This window comes from Perognathus longimembris, chromosome 2, assembly GCF_023159225.1.
Source record: "Perognathus longimembris pacificus isolate PPM17 chromosome 2, ASM2315922v1, whole genome shotgun sequence".
NCBI classification, from domain to species: domain Eukaryota; kingdom Metazoa; phylum Chordata; class Mammalia; order Rodentia; family Heteromyidae; genus Perognathus; species Perognathus longimembris.
The window spans coordinates 139,476,027-139,489,962 of record NC_063162.1 but is presented as its reverse complement, the minus strand read 5'-3'; the positions used below and the strand labels follow the sequence as shown (position 1 = coordinate 139,489,962).

The 13,936-nt window shown below is 40.2% G+C and overlaps 1 protein-coding gene across 1 annotated transcript in view; it reads right to left on the bottom strand.

Annotated features, from left to right (window-relative positions):
* Lrguk (leucine rich repeats and guanylate kinase domain containing) overlaps positions 1 to 13,936 on the bottom strand; it is an 87,531-nt gene that overhangs the window by 61,572 nt on the left and 12,023 nt on the right. Inside the window, exons 5-6 of the mRNA XM_048337707.1 lie at positions 11,529 to 11,610; positions 3,965 to 4,089 (exon numbers count right to left, since the gene is read on the bottom strand). Coding sequence (XP_048193664.1) covers positions 3,965 to 4,089; positions 11,529 to 11,610 — 207 coding nt within the window. The remainder of the gene's footprint in view (positions 1 to 3,964; positions 4,090 to 11,528; positions 11,611 to 13,936) is intronic.

Below are 13,936 nucleotides of genomic sequence, written 5' to 3'. Positions count from 1 at the left end.
TGAAAATTATGATAAAGAGCAATTTTGAGGTTGTGGTTAATGTCATCTATCCTCTTTCAAAACTTTTAATATGCATTATAAAGATTGAAAATGCATATCACAGTATTCACTTCTATCTACAATATTTCACATATTTGCACATTTCCTGGTATATTAAAAACAAGAGCTCATTTCATTAAGTATTCATAAAATTCCACTTTAGTAATGAGCCATATTTCTTTCACCAGTATAATTCTACAACACCTTAAAACATGTTAACTGATTGTTCATAATCTATAGAGATGGGCTACAGCACATGAGGGCTAATTCTACTATCTTATTTATTTATATATATTTATTGTGTTGGTCCTGGGGCTTGAACACTAGGCATTTGAACACAAAGCCTGAGCACTGACCTGAGCTTTTTTTTTTTTTTTTCAAAGTTAGCATTCTACCACTTGAGTCATGTCTATTTCTGGCTGGCTGGCTTGTTTTCTTTCTTTTCGTTTCTCTTCTCGTCTCTTCTTTCTTCCTTCCTTCCTTCCTTTCTTTCTTTCTCCCTTCCTTCCATTTTCTTTTTTGTTGCTTAATTGGAGATAAGAGTCTCAGATATTCCTGCCTGGGCTGGCTTCAAAGTGCAATCCTCAGATCTCAGCCTCCTAAGCAGCTAGGATTATAGGTGCAAGCCACTAACATCCAGCAATTATTTTTATTTATATGTTTGAAAAAATAATAAAAATGAAAAATATGTGGAAGGGATTACATTGATCAAGATGCATTGTAGTCATAAAACGGATATGCTGAATTGAAATTCCTTTGTAAAACTAAGGATATTTTTAAACTATATAAATAAAAAGATGCATTGAAATGTCTTTGTACATACTTAAAGACAATAAAAAATATTAAGTAAGAAATTCAAGGAGGGGCTGGGGATATGGCCTAGTGGCAAGAGAGCTTGCCTCGTATACATGAGGCCCTGGGTTCGATTCCCCAGCACCACATATACAGAAAATGGCCAGAAGTGGCGCTGTGGCTCAAGTGGCAGAGTGCTAGCCTTGAGCAAAAGGAAGCCAGGGACAGTGCTCAGGCCCTGAGTCCAAGGCCCAGGACTGGCAAAAAAAAAAAAAAAAAAAGAAATTCAAGGAATAACTAGGTAGTCTTACAATAAAAACCTTGAAAATCCTCAGCGTTGATTAAAATGATCATAGTAGTGTATTGTCTAAATTAAATAAACCTACTTAATAAAAAATAAATGAAAATTAAAAATACTCATAATTCCAACAGCCAAAATGAGTCCAAATGTCCTTCTTTTTAGAGTTAAAAAAAAGTTACAAAAAAGTATAATAGAAAAGAGAAAGATGGTGGGTACCAGTGGTTCACATCTGCAATCCTAGGTACTCAGGAAGCTAAAATCTGCAGGATAGCAGTTCAAATCCAGCTTGGACAGAAAAGTCTACTGGAGGCATGGTCCAGCTATAGAGCACTACTCATGAGCAAGAAAGCCCTGAGTAAAGGGAACGATCAAAAGTTACACTAAACTTAACATGATATCCATATCAATTTAATACATTGAAATATTTCAATATTGCATTTTAATTGCCCATATATTAAATTTATACGCAATATACATTTCCCCCCGCACAGGACTTTGGAGAACTGTAGATGTGTTAGACTGTAATTTTTTTTCAGACTCTGATGACTTTCAAATGGGAAGATCCTGAGCAGAATGAGGCATAGAAACACTTCATTAGGTAGTCCATGGTCATAAAAGAAACCAGAACTGAGAAAATGTCAGAATCACAGAATTTCTAAATACTTTGGGCCATGGTCCAAGGCTGAAAAGCTGAAGGGTCTGGCCTAGCCCTCGACATCCAATCTTCCTGCATGCTCTACAACAATTAGCACGCAGAAAACTTTTAGAGAGAAGCTGTTTTCTTAAGTAGATGAAATGAGAAACAGTGTTAACCTACCGATTTATGAGGGAAAATCAGAGTCTCTAGCTGATAAAATGAAGCTCCCAAGTTTGGAAGCTCTTAAGTACATTACTTAAGAGTGTGGGTGAACCACATTCCTCCTTTTTCAATCTTTACATTTCTTACTCAAGTTGAAGAACTAGTGATTGGTTTGTAAAATGAATTCTTTTTTGGCAGTAACTAAATAATGGATTACATTACTTAGAAATAAAAGCATTAGAAATTATTGAAATAAATGTGTAGCATTTTATACTATTAATTTTATTGAAATTTGTGGAAAGACCTTTCTCGTTCTCAGAAAATGTAAGGGAAGTGAATAATTATATATCCTGTATCTTCAGTTCATCTTGGAGATAGGGGTGAAGACTGGAACCAATACACCTGTGTATGTGCGAAAAATATTAAGTATTTTATACTCTTTCTAAAAGATACTTGAGACACAACTGTCAACATGGAGTACTTAAGTAGTTAATGAAGCAAACTCTCAGGATGGAATGCCATGTGTTAGCCTTCTTAATGAGCTCAGTCTCCATTCCCTTCATCTCACCCATCTCCTTCCACTTAACATGCTCTGCTTAAAACTAGTGGAATGTCAACGCAGACAACACATGCAGAGGAAAGGATGAGTTTCTAACAAACTACCAAGTGCACAAAAGTGTTATAGTGCTATCCATATCTTTCAGATTGTCCTAACTTGAAGATGTGGCTTCCCCTTCTCATTTAAAATGTTTCAATCCAATTTCTCCAATTCTCTTTCATGTATGCTTTGGTGCCATGAAACACGAAGTAAATGGCTAAATCTTTCCATCCTTGGTTCCAGGCCTGGTATTCAAATACCAGTGCTGCACCTTCACCTAATTGACCAATGGGATAGAAGGGCCTTGAAAAAGCATTTGGAGCTCTAAGCTCAGGGCAAGAAAAATTGCCTCGTAGCCAAGCTATGGCTCAGTAAGACAAGAAAATGCTGTGGCACCTATATCCGAAATCAGCAGAGAGCCCACGATGCCAGTGCAGCTATCAGTCCAATGGGGACTGGTCACATTAAATTAGGAAGGGGCAGCTCCATGCCTGGAGATCTTCCCCACCCACCTTCTTACGGACGTAATAGAGAACAACACAACCATCTGAGGGGCTAGAAAGAAGAAAGGTGCTACACACAGTTAACATCTAATCTTGGTTATGTCATCTTGCTGGTATTGAATTTTGGGTAAATGACTTCTATTTTCATTTGAATCATAGACACATGCCATGCCATAGGGCTTACAAAGAACGATCTCCACAGGAAAAAAAAGCACCCAAATTTAAACTTTCTGGTTGTAATTACTCATTTATCATCAGCACAATTTCAGACTTCCTAGGAGGCGAGACTAGCATGAGTGAATAGAGGACTGGCCAAGTAGAAAACATCCTGAAGGTCATTTGAAAGTAAATGAACAACAACAAATAAAATGGGAACAACAACAAATATTCTGCTTAAGCATGTTCTAATGTTTTATACCCAATAAAAATATTGTCAAATATATTTAAATCCTTGCTTACAAGAATGTCTATTCTAGTATAGTAAGTCAATCTTCTCAAAGAATCAATTTGGATACCCAATCACAAGATCATGGAATACTGATTATGTGTACTCATGTGAATGCAAAACAGATCTAAAAAGGAACAGAATGATGACAATACATTTCATGAAGGAATTTTCTCTTTACACACCTGAAAAATCCCAACTATACCCGGCGCTGGTGGCTCACGCCAGTAATCCCAGCTACTCTGGAGGCTGAGATCCACAGATGGCTGTTCAAAGCCAGCCTGAGCAAGCAAGTCTGTGAGATTCTTATCTCCAATTAAGCAGAAAACTGGAAGTGGCGCTGTGGCCCAAGTGGTAGGAATCCCAAAGAGGCTCAGGGGACAGTACCCAGGCCCTGACTTCAAGCCCCACAACTAACAACAACAAAAATCCCAAGTAGCCATCACTACTTCTACAAAGGATAACATCTTGTTATTGTGGGACTCACCAGACAAAGTATTTTGATTGGCAAAGCGTTTAAACCATTAATTACTGAGATCTTGTTGTTGGCCAAACTGAGGTGAGTCAGATTGTTGCACCTCTCCAGCCCAGTGATTTCTTCTATTTCGTTGTCTGTACACCACAGCTATGTTTAAGGAAAATATCACTTGAAAGCGGTTTTTTTTAAAAAGAAGTGCTAAATCATCGCTAGAAAAGCTAGACACCAGTTTTGATAAAGAATGGTGCTCACTATGTAACATGAATACAAGATAATGATATATCTACATATGTGTGTATACACATATATACATATAGAGAGTGTGTGTACTACATTCTACATGAAATTAGATTTTAAAGGCATGAACTCTGAGTGTGCCTGGTAGCATCTGCATACCTTTATGGCTCATTTACAGAATCCTCCATAGCAGTCCATTTTCTTTCATTTAGTTCTCTATGTATATTGACTTCATGTCTTTATAATAAATGAGGCTTAGGTCAGGCATGGTGGCTCATACCTGTAGTTAGTTCAAGACCAGCCCAGGCAAACAAAGAGCCATCAGGAGGAGGAAGGGGAGGGGGAGGGGGAGGGGGAGGGGGGAGGAGGAGGAGGAGGAGGAGGAGGAGGAGGAGGAGGAGGAGGAGGAGCGGCGTATGATGACATTCCAATGACGTCAAAAGAGTCACTGTCCCTGGCCAATCACATCCTCTGCCAATCTTAGCCAATAGCATGGAAATGAAAAATGCTACACTGGTGTTGGAAAAGAATGAGGCCAGAGAAAGGAAAGTGGATAATATATAGTGCTAAATGCACCAGAGATTTTTAGGTTTCCCTCATTGACTTTAGATTCAATCTATGGCCGGAGAGAAACACAGCTCTTCAGGACTTAACTCTGAAGTCAATGTGCCTCTCCAGCCTGCTCCATAAAGCTCCCTCCCAGAACAGCCCTACAGACAGACAGTTATGCTCACAAGCATTTCTTCTTCCATTTCCTTGAGGCTGTTTAAATAATTATTCTGGAACTAGACTAAAGACCAGATCAAGGTGCAGATGGATTGTAGTGAAAGATGAATGTGAAATACAGCAATCAAGAGATTAAACTATCTCACACAGGAGTGGGTGAAATAAAATCTTGAACACTAAGTGAAAAGGGTTGGCAAGGTGACACATACCTGTCATTTAGGTGGCTGAGGAACAAAGACCATGAGATGGAAGCCACTGGAGCAAGTAATCTTCAACAACAAAAACTGAGCTGTGAAAACTATCTGGCCATCTACCTCCATGTGTCACAGAGAGACACTGTTTGGTGGCAGTACGGGGACTTGAACTAGGGCCTGTGTACTCCCTTGGCTTTTCTGCTCAAGTCTGACATTCTATCACTTGAGCCACACTTTGACTTCTGGCTTTTTCACCAAAGAGGTAAGAGGTAAAGTGGAGGTAAGAGTCTCACGGACTCTCCTGCCTCATCTGGCTTGGAACCTCAATGATCAGTTTTCAGTCTCCTGAGTATCTAGGATTACAGGAATGAGCCACCAGTTCCCAGCAAGAGTACTGAAACCCTACTACAGGAGCACCAATGTCCTGGGCTCTATTCCAAATGAGAGGAAGGTGATTTGAGTCCTGGCAGGGTAAGAAGATGCTGGTGAAGAGCTGAGAAGCAGACAAGGGTCAGAAGACTAATTGGCCACGTAAGGAACTGAAAACTTTCACGCTGAGTCCATGGTGGTTTTCCTAGACGTGAGGGGCTACTTTAGGCTCTTGAGGAAAGAGTTCTACACGGTGCCTGTGTCTTCATAGTCAATCAGTCAATCTTGGAATGAAAAGGTTCAACTTTTAAGAGTGGCTCTTTTTCTGAACGTGTACAGACCCTTTCCTTGTCATCATTATCTAGGAAATGCAGCCTAACAACTATTTGCATAGCACTGTCTCCACTACATTAGGCATGCATGAGTTGTCCAGACTGAAGCACGTGAGCAGATGTGCACAGGGCATATGGAAATGCTATGCCACTGCATAGAAGAGATGTGCACATCCACAGAGAATGGCATCTGAGGGGCCCGGCCATCCTATCCTGCATCACTGCCAGCAATAATGATGGTCATCATGTAGGCCTAGGCCACACAGAGCTCCAAGTAGAGTTTGTTTTCCGGAAATGCCATTATCACTCCAATCTCCTGTTTTCTTATTTTTAAGAGCCTCCACAAAATGTTATTTGTCCTTTATGCTCACGTTATTCTTTCTTGTTCTTTCTTAGGTCTTAGGAGTTACTGATAAGGAGAAATATAATCTGATAAGTCACTGAAAGTATTCTGATGAATTAGCTGCCTGGGTTAATCCTCTTAGGGCTATTATAATTTTAAAAGATGACTATCGGGAGAGAGACACATGCAAGTCAGAACCATCACATTGCATTGTATCTCTCGCGTTTCACCATTCTGTAGATAAATCTTTAGGAGTGGAATTTCTGAGCCTTGTAGAAACAGAGTGAAGGAACCCTGTGGCACTTTAGCACAACTTTACAACTACAGAAAAAATAATATATTTTTACATTTTGGCAACACTGTCCCATAGTTTATAAACGCTTGTCATGAATTATTCACTAGGTCGGTATTTGCTCTTATTCATTTGTCTGCAATCATAAAATATGGTTCCGGTGTATCAAAAACGGTTACTAGGAAATACGTAGGCAATCCATCACAATTCTCTTAGTAGCAAGAGCCACAATGATGGCTTTAATCAAAACCAGTGCTGAAAGATCTACACCACTTCCTGGTGAAAAAATAGTCTTTTCCCGGGAAATGAATCTCCCTAAGAAATAAAAGCATGCATATCATTTAAATAGCTGTATGATCAACGTAGTAATTGCTTGATAAATTGCAACATGGGAAAAACCAACAGAAGTCGGAAGAACAATCTCAGGTCAGTCATTTATCACATGATCTTAGGGAAGATGATGACTCACTCCCATCTCAGAGTCCTCTTCCATACTAGAAAATACTGGTTAGACATCGAAAGCTGCTTTGACTTAGATGTGAAATTCTGTGTGTGTGTGTGTGTGTGTGTGTGTGTGTGTGTGTGTGTGTGTGCATGTGCTAGTCCTGAACCTTGAACTCAGGGTTGGGGTGCTATCCCTGAGCTTTTTTTTTGCTCAAGGTTAGTGCTCTGCCACTTGAGCCACAACTCCACTTGCAGCTTTTTGTAGTTAGTTGAAGATAAGAGTCTCATGGACATTCCTGCCCAGGCTGGCTTCAAATGTTGATCCTCAGATCTCAGCCTCCTGAGTAGCTAGAATTACAGGTGTGAGCCTCTGGTCCCTGGCCTGAATCATTTTTGGGGGAGGGGGAAGTCCTGGGCTTGAACTCAAGGCCTGAGCACTGTCCCTGGCTTCTTTTTGCTCAAGGCTAGCACTCTACCACTTGAGCCATAGCGCCACTTCTGGCTTTTTCTGTTTATGTGGTTCTGAGGAATCGAACCCAGGGCTTCATGCATGCTAGGCAAGTACTCTACGGCTAAGCCACATTCCCAGCCCCCTGAATAATTTTTTAATGCTACAATTCTTTAACACTGAAATACATTCTAATTAAAATAGGTCCGTGCTTACAGGTAAGGAAGAAACTGCATTGTTCCTTGAAATACTTAACCTGGTCCATCTCTACAACCTTACAACTTAGCATTGTCAATGAATTATTGGTTATTCACATAAGGAAGGAAAAAATAGCTCAGTGAGATAACCTAAAAAAAATTGGCACCTTGCAGTTAACTGATGAGACTGATTTCCTTTTTCATACGCTTATCGCCCTTTCTGGTTTATTGTCTATAACATTTTTCACATCTTTGCCCATCTTCTTATCTGAGGACATCAGATATTTTTCTCTTTAATAAAGTTTTCACTGCTCTTCAACACAGTTTTGTTATGTTCCTCCCACAGGTCTCATTCATCTTAAGAATGATTCATGCCTGTTGCTCTTGTAAATGTTGCCTCTGTTTTAAAATTGTGCTCTCTAATTGCTTGTTTATGTTATAGAGAAATACAACTGATTTCTGTTTATTGAAATCCTATCCAGGAACCCTGTTGAACTCTCAAAACAATTTATTTCTAGTCATTTATTGTAGATTCCTTTTAATGTTCTCTGTTACTAAACATGTCATTTGCAAGGAGCGATTTGTACTTTCTCCTTATGAACCTTCTACCTTTAAATTCTCTCAATTTACAGTGTGAAGAAAAGAATTCCAACACCATGAAGAGTAGATGTGAAATGATGGCATCTGGTCTCAGTCCCCATCTTAAAGAAGAATTCTTAAACAGGCCTATAATTCAGATAGAGTTTGTTTTGAACAATTTTGTAAATACTCTAGAAGTGAAGAAATTCCCTTTTACTAGACCACTGAAAATTTTATTGTGAATAGGTACTGGATGCTGTTAAATTTTATTAAATTATCTATGGAATGCTGCTGTCTAAAGACCATGGGACTTCCCTGCATGTATTAATGTAGTTAATGATGTTCATAGATTTTCTAATATGAAACTACCCTTACATTCCTGAACAAAACCAATCAGGTAATATTCATCAATCTATTATAATATCTATATTATTCATCTACTTAGCACCACTGTCAGAGTCGGTGGCTATTTCTCTATTTAGGGTTTTTACATCTTTATCAAGGGTGAATAAGCCTGTTCTCTCCTTTCTTTTATATTTCCTCGTCTATGGTGGATATCAACGACACTTGATTAGAATGAATTGTGACTTTATGTTCTATCTTTAATGTTCAAAGCATGCGTTCATCATTGGAAGGTTTGTTCTTGAAAGTTTTGGCCTTATGGTTATTTTATAGGAAGGTTATTCATTCTAATTTCATTTCACTTTAATTTGTATCAAATTACCTTTGTAATTACAGGACAACTTGGGATTTTTATTTCCAAATCAATGTTTTAGTGTGTGATATTTTTCTAGGAATTTGTCCATTTCCTCTGTCTTCAAATCCACTAGCAAAAAGCTCATTTAAAATGTGATCTTGTATTTTTAATCTCTAAATATTTCAGTCTTTTACAAATTAAAAAAAAGATTACTTTTGATTTTCTCCAAAGAGATTAATGTACAATCTCTCTCTCTCTTTTTTTTTTTTTTTTTGCTTTCAGCTGTCCAGTGAAACATATACAACTTCAATACTTGCATCATGGTTAATATGATTTCCTTGAACAGGACAAAAGAAAAAGAGGCATGTTTAGTATTCTTTAGAAACTAGACACCTATCTTCTCAAAACTGTGATCTAGTTAAGCTTATTTTATTAATAGCCTATAAAGGGTCACTTGTTTTGGTTACTTGTCTTAGTCCTTTTTTCAGACACAGGTGAGTTATAGTGCTGTGTTATACTCTAATTATATGCCTACATTCTGCATCTCAATTAGTTCTGATGCAATAATTGCAGCTCTTTATACCTCCACTGATAAGACTCAATTGCTACATTGAATGTCAACTTCAAGAAAAAAAAGAACCCTAATTCCTTTCTTCATGATATCTGACATTTTTGCAAAGTTACAACATGGAAAGCTAAATTTATCTTGGAGTTAAAACTCTCATGATAGAAATGTGTTAAGCTGTCTACTGGGGAGTTGCTTTCTCTGGCAATCTCAGGCTGCATATAGAACATGTTGGGAGGGAACAGGAGGGGGCGGGGGCAGAGCTCTCCACATCAAACTCGATGAAGCCATCTCTGGGCACCCTGGATGACAGGAGGGGTGTCAGGATGCTGTGGCCCTTCTAGCAGGCAGGAGTTTGGGGACAGCTGCTCTCTACAGAGTCTTTCATGTATATGAGGCTTGTCTGGGCATCCTGTTCCTAGGCAGGGTTGTGGTTGAAGCAGTCAAGGCTGCAGCCCGGGAATCTGCATTCGTAAGAAGTTTCAGGGGATTCCAAAGCCCTTTTCCACATGGTGGATTTCCATATGATGGAGAGGATTTCTGGGCCTGATGGTTTCAGGACTGTCAGCGTCTGTCTCTTTGCTGATTGTCACAATGGTGGTCAAGCACGAGCCGAAGGCTCACAGAAACATGCTGCCCATGCTCGTGCTTCTACTCTATCATTTGAACCCTTCTTTTAGATCATTTCCTTTTTTAAAAATTATTACTATCTTTAGGGAGCTGTACAAAGGAGTTGCCATTTATAGATAATTTTCTGATTTCTCTCCTGAGCTATGATCAGGAGAACTCACTCATTTTAAGAGCACCATCTGCCTTCTAGCTGCTTATTTCCTTCCTTCCTTCCTTCCTTCCTTCCTTCCTTCCTTCCTTCCTTCCTTCCTTCCTTCCTTCCTTCTTTCCTTTCCTTTCCTTTCCTTCCATTGCCATTCCTGGGCCTGGAACTCAGGGTCTAGGCACTGTCTTTGAGCTTCTTTTGCTCAAGGCTAGCGCTCTACCACTTGAGCCACAGTGCCACTCTGGATTTCACTGTTTATGTGGTGCTGAGGAATTGAACCCAGGGCTTCATGTGTATGAGGCAAGCACTATTGCCACTAGGCCACATTCCCAACCCTCGCTTCTTATTTTCACATGCAGGTCCTAAAGGGAGTGTTGCTATCTTCTTCTATCAATTTATATATCTGAATAAAGAGTTTTTCTACAGAAATAGGTCTCCAGGAAAAAGTAGCTTCTGTAATCCCAGCCTTCTTACAAACACGCTGTGGCCACACTTCTGGAATGAGGCACACAGGACAACCAGTTCATGTTCCAGTCTGCCCCAGCAAATTGTCAGGAGAGTAGAAGGATACTAAGAAAGAGGAGGTACTGCTCCCTATTACCCAGAGAACCTCAGTCTCTGGGGTGAAGAGACTCAAGCTCATTAAACTCCCAGATACTGTTAACCTTTTCATCCCTACAAGTAGAAAATGACTAGTGGGAGCACGAATTACATATCCCTGAAGTTGGTTACCAATCAAGATTTGTGTCTGTCCTTAATGAAAGCATATACATAAGAGGCTAGAGGGACAACTCAGTGGTTAGTACTTGCCTCGTTCAGGTAAGGCTCCGAGTTTGAACCCCACCCAGCACATATCACTAAACAAACTAGGAAAATGTTGCTATATAAAGGGAATGGTGGGAATTCTTTTGTAGAATCATTCCTCATTTTCCTCATGATAACTCTGGATTTTCAAAGACTGAATTTATATAAATGGGGAACAGGTTTAGGTAAATTTTCAGGAATGTGTTCATTAAATCCAAACAATTGCTCCAGTTGTAGAATTAAGAGGCAGCTCCTATTTATTGAAGGAGGACTGGTTTGTGTAGCTTCCAGGACTAAGATGCTTCCTGGCAAACTTTGTCTAGAACTATATAGCCCAGACAGGCCTCAAACTAGAAATCTTCCTGCCTTGGTGTCATGAATGCTGGGTGGGATTACAGGCATATGCCACCATGCCAGTTTGTGGCTATCAATCCTTAATCGTTTAGATGATTCACTAGAAATGACATGTTCCTAATGAATTGCTTGTCAGGTACTATTTCCATGTAATCTGGTTCGTACTCTTTGCTGATGTTATTAACCCCACTTCCCACTTTGCTCATACAAAGGATACTGTCCAAAATGAGTTTAGAGAGAGCATGGTATGCCGACAGGTCAGACATCTCAGAAATTTGGTTGAAGGAAAAGTCCACCTTCTAGGAAGGAAAAGAGAAGAACAGATTACGTGTTGCTTTTCATTCAGATTCACTCTCAGTGATGACTCGCCCTAGAGAAGAGATTTGCGAACACAGACTTAGAATTCATTACCGACAGCACACTAAGGCCAAAGCAGTCCTTGTCTCTAACCATTCTGTAGACAAGATGCCCATCGAGTCTACCCAGGCTGAGGGGCACTGAGGGGGACAGGCTTCTCTCGTGCGCCACAGGGCGGCCCTGCCAACCACCTGCTTCCACTCCTCACAGCAACGCATCCCTCGCATCTCCATCCACCTCAGTTGTGTTTCCACTTTGCTTCATCTCTTCATTTCTTCTTCTTTTCATTTTGGCCAGGCCTGTGGCTTGAACTCTAGGCCTGGGCTCTCTCCTGGAGCCTCTTTGTGCACAAGGTTAGCACTCTACCACTGGAGCCACAGCGCCACTTCCAGCCATTTCTGTTTACGTGGTGCTGAGGAATTGAACCCAGGGCTTCATGCATGCTAGGCAAGCACTTTTGCCACTAAGCCACATCCCTTCTTCATTTCTTCTTTACCTTTGCTGTTCCTATGTCACTAGCCTCCCCCATGACCACTACCTAGCAGAATAGTATTTATTTGTCCTTTAGGTCACAGCTGTTCAACTCTATATCATTTCTCAGAAATGACTCTTTAAGGGCTGGGAGTATGGCCTAGTGGCAAGAGTGCTTGCCTCCTACACATGAAGCTCACAGTTCGATTCCCCAGTACCACATATATGGAAAACGGCCAGAGGGGGCGCTGTGGCTCAAGTGGTAGAGTGCTAGCCTTGAGCAAGAAGAGGCCAGGGACAGTGCTCAGGCCCTGAGTCCAAGGCCCAGGACTGGCCAAAAAAAAAAAAAAAGAAAGAAAGAAAGAAAGAAATGACTCTTTAAGGGAGAGACCTTTTCGCAACCTCTGTTGTTCCTAGTTTTTAAAAATACACAAAAATGAAATAACTTTAATTCATCTACTAGCCCAAAACAAACAGAAGCTATTAAAAAAAAATAGGAGCTGGGCACCAGTGTTCATATCTATAATCCTAGCTACTCAGGAGGTTGCAATCTGAGGCCCTCAGTTCAAAGCCAGCCTAGGCAAGAAAGACCATGAGACTCTTATCTCTAATTAAGCATCAAAAACCCCACTAATTTTAGGAAGAAAAACTCAAGAATAGTACCCAAGCCTGAAGTTCAAGCTCCAGGACTCGCACCAAGAAAAAAAAAAAAAAAAGGAAAAAAGATCCCAAGAGTTTTGAAACACTGCAATGACAACAATTATATTCTGGAAATTCATTGAAGAATATTATAACAAGCATTTGTCTTGCTAGTCTTATCTTCTCATAGCCTTTAAAATAGTAATATTTTACAATTTACACTAAATACCAAATTAGAAACCATTCAAAAGCAGGAACAGTAAACTGGTTAGGACCATTACAAATATCACCGTGGGGTTACCTAGTCAGTAAAATACAGCAGCTAAACCCACAGGAAGAAATAGAAAGGTGCAAATGAAATGGCATTAAGGAGAACAAAACTGGGACAGAAATGTGTTCGTGCACCAATGGTAAGCCTAGAAAACTTCTACAATGAAGCAAGCTTGGTATGGTGTGGATGGAATTTAACACTCATTTCTTTCCTTCTGTTCAATGACAAACTAGAATAAATTTACCATTCTAGGGGCCTACTTGTCATTGACATCTCTTCATCATGCCTTTCATCCGTGTACCCTAGCACGAATGTCCATCAACTACACATCTGTTAGAGCTAAAGGCCAGTTCTGTGCCCTCCAGGGGCCCACGCAGTTAGGGTTCGTGGAGAAATTCACAAACACTGGGAGACCTCAATTGACGACGATGCAGGGCAGAATCCTCATGGGGTCCTGATGCCTCCCCTGGCTGGTCTGGGACTTGGTCTCGCTGGGCTTAGAGCCAGGTGACGGGGAAGCAGAGGAGAATGGAATCAGCCCTGTGAGCATTGCTCCTGAGAGCCCCGGGAGGCACAGCCCACACTAAGGGCAGATGGCACCTCATGTGGCTCGGCTGGACAACAGAATCGCACCCAGAGATCAACTAAAACTTCCAGAGGAGAAGCCACATGACTGATAAAAATAGAATAACATGGGACAATAGAAAAAAAATTAGGCTGTCTCACTGTCACACAGAGAACACCTCATTCTTGATTTCAAATACTTGTTCGTCTTCATGGAAGCCTCAGTAGAATAATTTAGATCTCATCTAGCTTGGTTTATAAATAAAAGGATTAGGTAATAATGCATACTAGTTGTTCATTCCTTAAAATACTTTATTGTGTGT